The following is a 14053-nucleotide window of genomic DNA, read 5'->3' on the forward strand; positions in this document are numbered from 1 at the left end:
ACATTTTTTGGTGAATACAACAGCATCAGCAGCATCCTGCTGCTTGTCATCATCTTCATCACCATGGGTGCTTTTCTTTCTTCTCTCTTAAACTCAAGATCAAGCAACTGTCTATGTTGATTGACTGCAACAATTCTCCTCTGAAATTCCTTGCCAAAGCAAAAATATCCACAGGCTAAAGAGCTTTAAAAGATGTAAAATACAAAAGAGAAAAACAATACTACCATTCACCTAGCTACCTAAAAATATATGAGTATTCATATGTAAAAATTTGGAGCAATTTCCAACATTGAAAAAGTATGAACATAGGCTAAGATAATAAAGAAGAAAACAATTAAATATATGCAAGGTTTAAATTGAAGCTAGTACTAAGGAGCATCCTTTTCCTTGCAGGAAAAACATTAAGCTTAGATAGCTTAGCAATAAATAGACTTCTGGTTTCTGGTTCTACATGTAAGGAGCTTGGACGTCACCACTCAGTCCTAACAAGTAAAAAGCTGAACAGAGTGAAAAACCAACAACTCTTCCTGGATCTGTGAGTGAGGGAAAGACACAGGACAAACTGCTGCTCTCAACAATGGAGAGAAACACATGCAGGAATCAATACTGCAAATAACTGGGGGCAGGGAGGTGGGTAGGAAAACCTGTCTCAGTGTGGAGACTTAAAAACTCCAGGGTGGACTAAGTCATATGGTGGTCTCGACAATTATGCTGGATTTGCCTTGAGGATCTTAACCAGGTTCTCACAATAAATATATGGAAAAAACAAAATCCCCTTGCTGCTTCTGGCACAGGGAGGGGAACAGGAACCATTTTGAAAAATGCAAAGGCATTCTGTTCTTAACAAGGCCTGTCCTCAGAAGAAACTATTAACCAGAGCCTGACCTGCTGGGGTGTTATCAGAGCCTAACTGACCTGGGGAAGGGAAATACATAACTCCAGTCAGCTCTAGCCATCCTTTCCCACCTAAGTGGGGAGAGAGAAAAAAGAAACATTTGTAAAGTTCACAGTCCAACTTGCTAAAAGACTTAGACCTAATCATAGGACTATACCTTACCTCCTGATTACTAAAGGCTTATTCACAGCAATTCCTTTTACCAAGTGTATCATGTCTGGCTATGAAGACAATATTGCAAGACATACCAAAAGGCAAAAAAACACAATTTAAAGAAACAGAGGAAGCATCAGAACCAGATATGGCAAGGATTCTGAAAGTATCAGACCAGGAATTTAAAACTATGATTAATATGCTAGGAGTTCCAATGGATAAAGGAGATAGCATGCAAGAATAAATGGGCAATGTAAGCAGAGAGCTGGAAATCCTAAGAACCAAAAACAAAACAAAACAAAACACAAAACAAAACAAAAAAAAAGAGGCTACAGATGAAATGAAGGATGCCTATGCTGAGTTTATGAATAGACTGGCCATGGCTGAGGAAAGCATCTCTGAATTAGAGGCTGTATCAATAGAAACCTCCAAAACTGAAAAGAATGAAGACTAGAAAAAAAAATAAAACAGAATATCCAAGGACTGTGGAACAACAACAAAGGTGTAATGTACGTGTAATAGAAATACCAGAAGGAGAGGAGAAAAAGGAACAGAATATTTGAAATGATAATGACTGATAATTTCTCCCAATAAAGTCAGCCATCAAACTACAGATCCAGAAAGCTCAAACACTAAGCAACAAATGCCAAAATAACCAACCACAACTAGGCATACCTTTTTCAAACTACAGAAAATCAAAGATTAAAAAATCCTGAAAGAAGCCAGAGCAAAAGACACCTTGCCTATAGAAGAACAAGGATAAGGATTACATGACTTCTACTCAGAAATCATACAAGCAAGACAAAAACAGAGTGAAATATTTAAAGTATTGAGAGAAAAAAAACCAATCTAGAATTTTGTGCCCTGTGAAATTATCCTTCCAAGTTAAAGGAGAAATAAAGACTTTCTTAGACAAACAAAAACTGAGGGAATTTGTTGACAGATTTGCCTTACAATAAATGCTAAAAGTTCAATAAGAAGGAAAATAACATAGATCAGGATCTTAGATCTACATGAAGAAAGGAAGAGCATCAAAGATGAAGTACAGGTGAACTAAAAACATTTACTTTTCTTATTCTTAATTGATCTAACAGATAAGTCTGTGAAAATAATAATACCAACAATGTATTCTATTATGTATGCTCACATAAAAGTGAAATGAGTGACAGTTATGATACAAGGGACAAGAGGGAGAAATTAGGATTATTTTGTTATTATAAGGTACTCACTGCCTATAAAGTGATACAGGCAGACCTCAGAGATATTGTGGGTTTGGTTCCAGACCACTAAAATAAAGTGAATATTGCAGTAAAGCAAGTCACATGAATTTGTTTCCCAGGGCATATAAAAGCTATGTTTACACTAAATTGTAGTCTATTAGGAGTACATTATGGGGTTTCCCTGGTGGCGCAGTGGTTAAGAATCCACCTGCCAATGCAGGGGACACAGGTTCAAGCCCTGGTCCAGGAAGATCCCACATGCTGCAGAGCAACTAAGCCCGCGTGCCACAACTACTGGAGCCCACATGCGTAGAGCCCATGCTCCGCAACAAGAAGCCAGTGCACCACAACAAAGAGTAGCCCCCACACACTGCAACTAGAGGAAGCCTGCACGCAGCAACAAAGACCCAACGCAGTCAAAAATAAATAAATAAATTAATTAAATAAATTAAAAAAAAGAGTACATCATGCTTTAAAAAACCAACACATACACTTTAATTAAAGAGTACTTCATTGCTAAAAAATGCTAACCATCATCTGGGCCTTTAGTGAGTTGTAATCTTTTTGCAATAGTAACATCAAAGATCTCTGATCACAGATCACCATAACAAATATAATAATGAAAAAGTTTGAAATATTGTGAGAAATACCGAAATGTGACAGAGACACAAAGAGAGAAAATACTGTTGGATAAATGGCACTGACAGACTGGTTTGATGCAGGGTTGCCACAAACCTTCAATTTCTAAAAATGCAGTATCCGTGAAGTACAATAAAATGAGATATGCCTGTATAGCATTCTTTGAAAGTGAACTTGGATTAGCTGTAAATGTATGTCGCAAACTCTATGGCAACTGCTAAAAAGTTATAAAACAAAGCATAACTAATATGCCAGAAAAAGAGAGAAAACTGAACATATAAAATGCTCAGTTAAAACAAAAGGTAGAAAAAGAGTAGAGAACAAAAGTAAAACAAAGAACTAAAGAGTTCCAACTAGAAGACAGTAACATATATGGTAAATATTAATCCAACTAATAATAGCCATTTGAACGTCTAAATGGTCTAAATGCACAAATTAAAAAACCAAATTGTCAGAGTGGATCAAAATCCAAGATCCAACTATATGTTGTCTACAAGAAACCCACTTTAAATATAAAGATACATATAGTTTTAAAATAAATAGATGGCAAAAAATATACCATGCTAACACTAATCAAAAGAATGCAAGAGTAGCAATATTAATCTCAGACAGAGCCGACCTCAAAGCAAAGAAGTGATCAGAGATAAACAAGGGCATTACACAATGACAAAAGGATTAATTCTCAAAGACGACATAATCCTTAAAGTGAATGTGCCTAACAACAAAGTGTCAAACTACATGAGGAAAAACTGATAGAGCCACGAGGGTAAATGGATGAATCCACTACCATAAATGGAGACTTAAAACCCAACCTCAGATGGAGGAATCCAGCAGGTAGAAAATCAGTAAGATTTTCATGATTTAAGAAAATCATGAAACTCAACACCACCACCAATCAACTGGATATTGGATATAATGGACATCTAAACTCGATTTCATCCAAGGACAGCAGAATACATATTCTTCTCAAGCCTACACGGAACATTCACCTAGGTAAACCACATCTGGGCCATAAAACACATCTTAACAAATTTGAAAGAATAAAAATCATGTAAGGTGTTGCTCTCAGCCCACAATGGAATTAAACTAAAAATCAGTAACAGAAAATTAACTGGAAAATCTCAAAATAAATGGGGATTAAACAACATACCTTTAAACAAATAAATGGGTCAAATAAAAAAATCTCGAGAAAAATTTTCAAATATTGTTAACTAAATAAAAATGAAAATACAACTTACCAAAATTTGTGGGATGTAGAGAAAGCAGTGCTCATAGGGAAATTTACAGCACTGAATGTATATAACAGAAAAGATAGATCTAAGACAATTATCTAAGTTTCCACCTTAGGAAACTAGAAAAAGAAGGGCAATTTAAATCCAAAGGAAGCAGAAGAAAAGAAATAAGAATCAGGGCAGAAATCAATGAAGTTGAAAACAGGAAATTTATAGAGAAAAGTCAATGAAACCACAAACTGGTTCTTTGGAAGATGAACAAAAATCAATACACCGCTAAGCCAGGCTAAGAAAAAAGGAAGACACAAATACTAATACTGGAAATAAAAGAAGGACCATCACTACAGATCCCATGGACATGTATTAAAAGGATAATAAAGGAATACAATGAACAACTCTATGTGCACAAACTTGATAACCTAAATGAAATGGACCAATTCTGTGAAAGAAATCTCCCAAAACTCAAACAAGAAGAAACAGGCAATCTGAATAGGGCTCTATTAAAGAAATGGAATCAATCAATAATTAATAACCTTCCAAAACAGAAAGCACCAGGCCAAGGTGGGTTCACTCGTGAATTCTACCAAACATTAAAAAAAAAAAAAAGAGCAATACTCTACCTCTTTCAGCAAACAGAAGTAGAGGGAATACTTCCTAACTCATTCTACAAGGCCAGCATTGTCCTAACGTCAAAATCAAAGACATTACAAAAAAAGAAAACTATAGACCAAGATCTCTCTCGTTAACATGGATGCAAAAATCCTCAACAAGACATTAAGAAATCAAGTCTAACAATGTGTTATAAGAATTATATATCAATATCATGACCAAGTGAGATTTATTCCAGGTATGATATAGTGGCTCAACATTTGAAAATCAATTAATGTAATTCATGACATCAAAAAGTCAAAGGAAAAATATCATGTAACTACAGTTGACCCTTGAACAAGGCAGGGGTTGGGGCAGTGACCCCCTCACCCCCACTTGGTATCAAAAATCCACATATAACTTGACAGTAGGCCCTACATAATCTGTGGTTCCACATCTATGGATTCAACCAACCTTGGATCATGTAGTACTGTAGTATGTATTTACTGAAAAACAAACCTGTGTATAAGTGGACCTGCAGAGTTCAAACCTGTGTTGTTCAAGGGTTAACTGTGTATCAATAGATAGAGAAAAAGCTTTCGACAAAATCCAACATCCATTCATGATAAAATCTCTCAGCAAACTATTGACAGATATAGAGTGGAACTTCTTCAACTTGATAAATATTACCTACAAGGCAAGGATGTTTCCTCTCACTACTCCTTTTCAACATCATAAAGGAATTAGTAGCTAATACGGTAACACAAGAAAAGGAAAAAGAAGGTATACAGATTGGGAAGGAAGAAATAACTTGGCAACAGTAAAATAATACAAGTTTCGCAAACAGAATTCAACATCCTAAGCCACCGAACCACATTTCATTTTCCTAAGTATTTGACTCCTCTCTCCCCTACAAAAGAAACCAAATCAAGAGCGTATTTTTTCATAGCCTCTTTATTGGAGCTATGACTTGTTACAAACAGTAACAGAGTTCTCTGTATACAACTATAATTGATAAAAGACAAATGCTGCACAACAGCATTTCAGCAGAAAGTTCATGGGTACTAATGATAACATTAAGTGTTACTTACCCACAAGTAATATGTAAACTGAAGTGCAAAAATAGCAATGCCTTCATTATCAAAGGATCCAGCTACTGACCGAGAAATGTAACCTGGTACAATAGCAATAAAACAAGCAGCTAAAAGTCCTGCTCCTTGGTTCCAAAGTTCTCTGGTAAGCAGGAAAGTAGATATAGATGTAAGGCCGCTAAAAGTTGGTGCAAGGAACACACATACATCTCTTATGTGAACTGTTATGTTCAATGTATTTAAAATCCAATGGATAAGGCCAGCTGTTATCATCAACCCTGGGTAAACCTAGGAAGAAAAAAAAGGACAATTTAATTACATATAAAATGAGGTAGCTGAAAACACTAACATAAGCTCCTTTCTTTAGTATTACATATTGTTTATACTAAGTTTGAGAATAAGCTCTTACAATGGTTTGCCTTCACACATTACAAAATTAATGTTCTTTTGGATTAGATACAAATAAAAATCTAATATTCAGAGATACATATTTAAGCAAAAGAAGAAAGATCATATTGAATGAATGATTAAAAGTGAAGAGGTTTAACAATGACAAACTAGGTAACTTTCTTATTGATCCCACTTATCTTTTCACTATAAAACAGGGTCCTAATCTAACATATCCTTAAGTTTGGAGTTTTAACGTGCTCCAACATTGCCTATACTTGTGTTCAAGGGACTGAAAAAAGGACGGAAGATGAAAGAAAGTTATGTGCAATATTATTTAAGTGGTATTTATAAATGATTTTTCCCTTCTTTCAAAGCCAAGATTTGGAAAGTAAACAATTCTAGCTAGGAAAAGAAGGACTAGTTAGTTGGTGAATTCAGATATAATATTTTCAGACTCCTGGAAGGTTAGAACTTTTTACACTTCTTAAAATATTTAAGGATAGAAAGGAAATAATAAACTAGAATAGGCCAGTTAACAGTTATATTCTTCACCTTCCCTCTAGAAGAGAACATGAAACATTAAGAGGATTCAAAGAACAAGAAATAGGACATTAATTCTGAGCTATTCTTTGGTGATTAAAATGTGTATTTATACTTCCATCCTTATCTAAATCCTAAAAGATTTTTTTTCTTTCTCCATTACTGAAACTACAAAGAATGTTATAAATTTCCTTTCCTAGCTACCCTATTTAAACTTGCAAACTCCCCATGGTCTTTAACCCAACTCCCTTGCTTTTTCTCCATGGCACTTATCACCATTTCACATACTATTTATTTTACTTATTTTTTGTCTATTAACTAAACACCCTCACAAGAATATAAGCTCCAGAATAGCAAGAAAAATTTTCCCAGCATCCAGAGAACAATGATTGGCACAAAATGAATGCTCGATAGAATGTACAGAAGGCGAATGGGATAATGGAAGGGGGAAAAAGTATGGCAATCATCACCATTCTTTTTTTTTTTTTTTTTTTTTTTTTTTTTTTTTTTTTTTTTTTTTTTTTTTTTTTGCGGTACACGGGCCTCTCACTGTTGTGGCCTCTCCTGTTGCGGAGCACAGGCTCCGGATGCACAGGCTCAGAGGCCATGGCTCACGGGCCCAGCCGCTCCGTGGCATATGGGATCCTCCCGGACCGGGGCACGAACCCATATCCCCTGCATCGGCAGGCGGACTCTCAACCACTGCGCCACCAGGGAGGCCCATCACCATTCTTAAAAATCAAAATTTTGTTCCATTTCATATACGATACCAGGCCTCAGTGTATGATTTTGTTAGCAATATTCAAAGAAAATGGAAATGAATTTGAAAATACTCTAAATATGGCAGACTGAACTGACATATGAAATACAGCCAAAATATGTAGAAGTACTAGATGAAAGGACCAAAAAACTCTAAACAAACAAATAAAACCACCCAACAACAAAAAAGGCATATTTAAGCTCAAAAGGAAGGGAACCCTCCAGGTTCCAAACATAAAGAAGAGATTCAAACTAGGTACTGATGCCGTTGGAATCTAAAAAGAGAAAAACCAAAAACGAAGCAGGCTTGATATATAGGTGCTCGAGGTTGGGGGTTAGTTACCACTCACCACAGGGATCAAAGAAAAGGCCTAATGCCCAGCACAAAGCCAGGGCCCGTTTATGAAACTAGACTAGACAAATTCTACCCATCCATCAAGGGAAACAGTAAGGAACTCTTGCCTTACTTCCAAAGCTTTGAACAGAAACAAAATAAGAAATAAGAAACTCATTCATCACATGGGTGAATATGGGCTCCACATTTATAACAACTTCATGTATAAAAAACCTCAAGCTGAGAAATAACCTCTAAAAACTGTCCTAAAAGCAGTAAGACCTCTAAGGGCTCCAGCAAAGGCAAATGAGAAAGATTATTATAAGGATGGTCCCAAATACCAAGACACCAGGAATCTCAGAAAACAAGCCTTCATTGAGGGTGAATTCAAGATAAAAATTTATAAACACACCAGGAAACAAGCTATAGTAATCAAAGACTAGTACAACGAAGTATATGACAGCATTCACCCCACAAGTACAGATACAGCCATCTACCACATCTCTCACCATTCAATACCTTTCTAATTCACCCTAATTCATGACTATTCTCCTGTATCTTTATCTGTTTACATCAAAGATAAGAAGATGACCCAGATTATAAACACAACATCTGACTACCACGGAGAACATATTCCTTTCCAAACACAGAGGGAACATTTATAAAAGTTGGCTATATCTTGGGCCACAAATCATGTCTCAATAAATTTCAAAGGATTAAAATTACAGAATTTGTTCTCTAACCATAATATGTTGGAAGTATAAAGCAAAAAAAAGATAACTAGGAAATTCTATTATGTTTAAAAGTTAAATACAACCCCAAGTAACCCATGACTCAGGGCAAATTATAGTGGAAATTAAAATACACTTTGACCTGAACAATAATGAAAATACTACATATCAAAACTTATGCAATGTAGTTAAAAGTGATTATTGGGAAATTTAAAGCTTCAAAATGAATACATTAATAACAAAGAAATGTTGAAAATTACTGAGCAAACTGTATCAGGAGGACAGATAAAAACATCAAAACAAACTCAAGAAAGTGGGAGGAAGGAAATAAATGGAAATTAACATAAGAGAAGGCAAATATTTAATAATCAACAAAGTCAAAGTTTCTTTGGGTTAAGAAATCTACTAAAATTGATAAACCTCTGACAAAACTGATCCAGAAAAAAATACTACACATATATATTGCCCAAATAGGTGTCTTGTCTTTCATTTTCTCTTCAGCATTCTCCTTACATCCCAAATCCTAAAAATATTTTCTCTTATATCATCTTCTGGACATTATAATTCCCCATGAACAATGATCAATACTCAATTACCTCGAGTAACTGGGACCTGGAAAATTAGAATTATCTGATTCTTCTACATTTCTATTTCCTTCCAAAAACTTTTTTCAATAAAGTTGTTATAGAACAAAACAAAAACATACAAATAACCTGAACTTAACTGTGTGACAAGAGATCCACTTGTCAGAAATAGTGGCTAGTATGAGGTAACCCAAAAACAGGTTGGAGGGTGAGAGTGGGAAGAAGAGGGTCAAGAAAAGAGATTTAGCAAGTTAAATACTAATCAGCCACAGAAAAATGTGTTAGTTAACTATACAAAGCTTTCAAGAATTGCCACCACCTTAGTGATTAATGATTTACTCAAATAACTGCAAAATTTTAAGACTAACATAAATAACTACAAATATACTTACAGTACCACCGACTATTCTTCCTAGTGGATACCATGCTCTTTCATCAAACCAATTTAAAAATTCATAGAACCCATGAGATGCAAGATAGTGTGTTGATCTATAATTAAACCTAGAGAAAACAGGAAAAAAAGAAACGTTATAAAACTTTACTAGAAAAAAATAGCTCTATCTTTCTAATATTATACTTTATATTTAACTCTTTATATATAGCTCTATGGCTACATAAATACATCTTTTATAACAATTTTCCTTAAACCTAAGTAACACATTATTTTCCAAGAAATAGGCTAATACCTCAGGCTAATACCTCTAAATATAACTAAAAACAAAGTCCCCCCCTCCCCCCAAAAAAAACAACTCTACCAAAACAGTAATGCTCAAAATTTGGCCATTGCCTGGGGTACAGATAGCAGACAGCTATGCATTTGAATTTTTAAAAAGTGAGGGTACATACAATTTACCAAATGGTCAAAGAAGTCAATGACTCTCAAAAGATTAAAAACCACTGACAGAAAATAGCATCAAAATGAAGGATGCACATTCAACATAATTGCCTCCAATCCTATAACCCTAAAAATTACAGAAATAAAGAATAAGTTACAGTAGCACTAAAACCATGGGAGATGAACTGTAACAGCACTTTAAAACAAGAACATGACCTTAACAAATGAGAAATTTCATCAATGAAAGACAAAAAAACAAATGAGAAGAAATGAGATGGAAGAAGCCACAGCCCAAACTGCAACCAGAAGTAAACTGCAAACTATAGTATGTGTGTGTGTGTTGGGGGGGTGGGGGAATGGGAGGAGTTTCCAGGATGTTCCATGTTTAGTATAAAGTTGTTATGGGGCAGGGGGGCAAGAGAAAATCCTGCAGCAATCCTCAGGGTAATGAGCATTAGGAACAGCCAGGCAGGTGGATCCCCTTGCCCTACCACTGCCAAGCAAGGAAGTGGGCCTCAAAGGTACCTGCAATACACGTAGACAAGTGATTCAAAAAGTGAAATAGTGCTTGACAGAAAGAAGATGAATAGGAAATCCTCATATCCAAATTCAGCTTGATATATCCTTCCCAATAGCAAGCCATGACTCTCCCTCCCATAATCACTAGATACAAACACTGAAGTATTTGTAGACAGACTTGATCAAATACAAAAATAAGCACACATCCAAAAACCAAACATTTAAGAAAAGTAGACAATATGAAATCTAAGCATCGAAATCAATGAGTGGAAGAACTAATACCATAGAAAACAGAAATAGGAATATCTTCAGAAATGAGATAAGCCACAGCAGCCTGAAAGGAAGCATATCCTAGAGGTCAAGACTACGAGTGTTAGAATCACACTGCCTGAGTTTGAATATCTTAGTTCCATACTTATTTGCTATGTGACCCTTGTTGGGCAAACGACTCATGGTCTCTCTGTGCTCTGGTTTCTTCGTCTGTAAAAAAGGGATAACAATAGTACCTATGTCAATAAGGTGGCTATGATAAGTAAACAATATGTCTCTAAAGCACTCAGAGGCTACTGCTACTATTACTGTGAAATAAAGATCTATGATAAAAGCACTATTTTAAGTTTTTGAATGTTAAATGACTGTTAAGATAAACAAAATAAAGGATGGGCTAAATAGTAAAAAGGTCAAAGATGCAAAGCAAATTAGTAACAAGACAAAGTATTCTGAGGGGTGGCATTAGAAAGATGACGCAGTAGGAGATACCAGCCTTCATACCCCCAACAAAAAATAAGAAATAGACAGCTATCCGTGACGGAAAATATCCCCAGGAGGCTCATGCAGAACTGAGATCCCACAGCAGCACAATGAAGCAAAAAATGGAAAGCAACCATACAGAAGGATCACTAGGGAGACAGGCTTAGCTGAGACATCTAGAGACAGCCAGGAACAAAGAAGGGTAGAGGCTATCAGTATCAGCCATGTGGCAGGACCACTGCAGTGCCCAGTGTGGTATGCTCTGTGGAGGACCTAGGCAGGCTCTTCAACTGAGGACAACAGCACCCATGACAGCTTTCACAAAGGAGAACCCTGTAAGTATTCATCAGGACAAACTCCAGTGGCCTGCTCTGCAGAGGACAACAGCAGCTTTCACCAAAAGCCATCACTGCCACAGGGCCCCTGGAGAGGGAGACACAGTTCTGTCACCAGCAATAAAGAGCTACTGCTGCGCTGCCCCAGGACCAGGGCTGCCACAACCCCCTAATCCCACAAATGCTCCGGACTCCAGAACCACTGTTTCTCTGTAAGTGCTTACACTTCAGACTCCAGCTCTGCAGCTGCTTTGTGTGTGCCTGAGCTCCAGACGCCAGCTCCATGGCTACTCCATGGGCACTCATCAGTACTACCATGATTAAGAGGACACCTGTGAGCTGGACCTGGTGCCAAGAGAGATCCCCTTGGCCACAACAACTCCCTGTGGGAGAAAAAGAGACCAGAAGGTCCCCAACAGCCCTTAACAGCCCCATGGACACTTGCTGCCTTGGCCATTGAGGACCCCTGCAATCTTCACTAACACTGACCTCAGTTGTTGGAGCTGCACAAAGACTACACCCCTGGATCTTCCCCAGAGTAAGAACTGCCACAGCCTATTCAGCTGGCACCCTCACACTTACCCGCAGGTAAAGGTCTTTCCCGACCAAAACCACTCCATCAAATGGGCAGGCATAAATGCAAGGCTACAACAAAAGTGAAAAAAAATCAAGGAAACATGACACCACCAAAGGAACACAATCATTTTCTAGTAACTGAGCACAAAGAAACAGATCTATGAACTGCTTGACAAAGATTTCAAAGTAATTGTTTTAAGGAAGCTCAGCAAGCTACAAGAGAACCCAGAAAGACTACTCAACAAATCAGGAAAACAATACGTGATCAAAATAAGAAGTCCAAAAGAGAGACAGAAATTATATAAAAAAAAAAAAAACCAAAGAGAATACTGGAGCTGATAAATACAATGAATAAAATGAAAAAAAAATGCAGCAGAGAATATCAACAGCAGACATGAACAAGCAGAAGAAAGAATCTGAGAACTAGAAGAGAGGTTACTTGAAACTATCAGGGCAGAGGGGAAAAAAAAGTGAAAAATAGCCTACATTAACTATGCATCAAGGGTAATGATGGCTGCATTATCAGAGTTCTAGAAGGAGAGAAAGGGGTAGAAAGCTTGTTTAAATAAATAATGGCTAAAAACTTTCCAAATCTGGGGAGAGAAACTGACGGTCATCCAGGCATGTGATGTTCATAGGTACCAATACATATTCAACCCATACAGGACTCCACTGAGAGACATTATAATAAAACTGTCAAAAATCAAAGACAAAGAGAGAATTTTGAAAGCAAGAGTAAAAAACTTATACATGGGACCCACATAAGGCTATTGGCAGATTTCTCAGCAGAAACCTTGCACCAGAATAGCATATATATAGTCAAAGTGCTTGAAGAAAAAAACTGCCAACCAAGAATATTCAGCAAAGCTGTCCTTCATAAAGATATTCCCAAAGAAACAAAAAACCAAAAAAACAAACACTGAAGGAGTTCCTCACTACCACACCTGACTTATAAGAAATGCTAAAGGGAGTCCTTCAAGCTAGCATGAAAGGGCAATAATTTGTAACATAAAAACATATATAACAGTATAAAACTCACTAGTAAGATAAGTATGTAATCAAATTCAGAAGATTCTACTATTGTAATGGTGTATAAATCACTTAACTAGTATAAAGGTTGAAAGACATAAATATCTATAGCTACAATAATTTGTTAAATACACAACATAAAAAGATTATGACATCTATAACATAATTGAAGGGGGGGTGTAAAAGAATAGAGATTTTGCATGCAACTGAATCAAATTATTAGCTTAAAGTTGACTGTTATAATCATAAAATGTTTTATGTAAACCTCAGGGTAGCCATAAAGCAAAAACCTATAGTAGATATAAAAAGATAAAGAGAAAAGAATCAAAGAATACTGCTAAGGAAAACTATCAAATCACAAAGGAAGACAGCACAAGAAGAAAGGAACAAAGGAACTAGAAAACAATTAACAAGATGGCAGTTGTTAAGTCTTTATCAGTAATCACTTTGAACGTAAATGGATTAAATTCTCCAATCAAAAGACATAGAGTGGGTAAATATATTAAAAACACAAGACTCAGGGCTTCCCTGGTGGCGCAGTGGTTGAGAATCTGCCTGCTAATGCAGGGGACACGGGTTCGAGCCCTGGTGTGGGAGGATCCCACATGCCGCAGAGCGGCTGGGCCCGGAAGCCACAACTACTGAGCCTGCGCATCTGGAGCCTGTGCTCCGCAACAAGAGAGGCCGCAATAGTGAGAGGCCCGCGCACCACGATGAGGAGTGGCCCCCGCTTGCCACAACTAGAGAAAGCCCTCACACAGAAATGAAGACCCAACGCAGACAAGAATAAATAAATAAAATTTAAAAAATTTTCCTAAAAAAAACCCCACAAGACTCAAACATATGCTAACAG

The 14053-nt window shown here is 36.7% G+C and overlaps 1 protein-coding gene across 1 annotated transcript in view; it reads right to left on the reverse strand.

The window, feature by feature from the left end:
* Nucleotides 1-14053, reverse strand: part of STT3B (STT3 oligosaccharyltransferase complex catalytic subunit B) — a gene marked incomplete at its 5' end in the record, with an annotated part of 101191 nt that overhangs the window by 38976 nt on the left and 48162 nt on the right. Inside the window, 2 exons of the mRNA XM_079712297.1 lie at nucleotides 5819-6106; nucleotides 9549-9657. Of these exons, the coding sequence (XP_079568423.1) occupies nucleotides 5819-6106; nucleotides 9549-9657 (397 nt within the window). The remainder of the gene's footprint in view (nucleotides 1-5818; nucleotides 6107-9548; nucleotides 9658-14053) is intronic.

This window comes from Hyperoodon ampullatus (genome assembly GCF_949752795.1).
Source record: "Hyperoodon ampullatus genome assembly, chromosome: 10".
NCBI lineage: Eukaryota > Metazoa > Chordata > Mammalia > Artiodactyla > Ziphiidae > Hyperoodon > Hyperoodon ampullatus.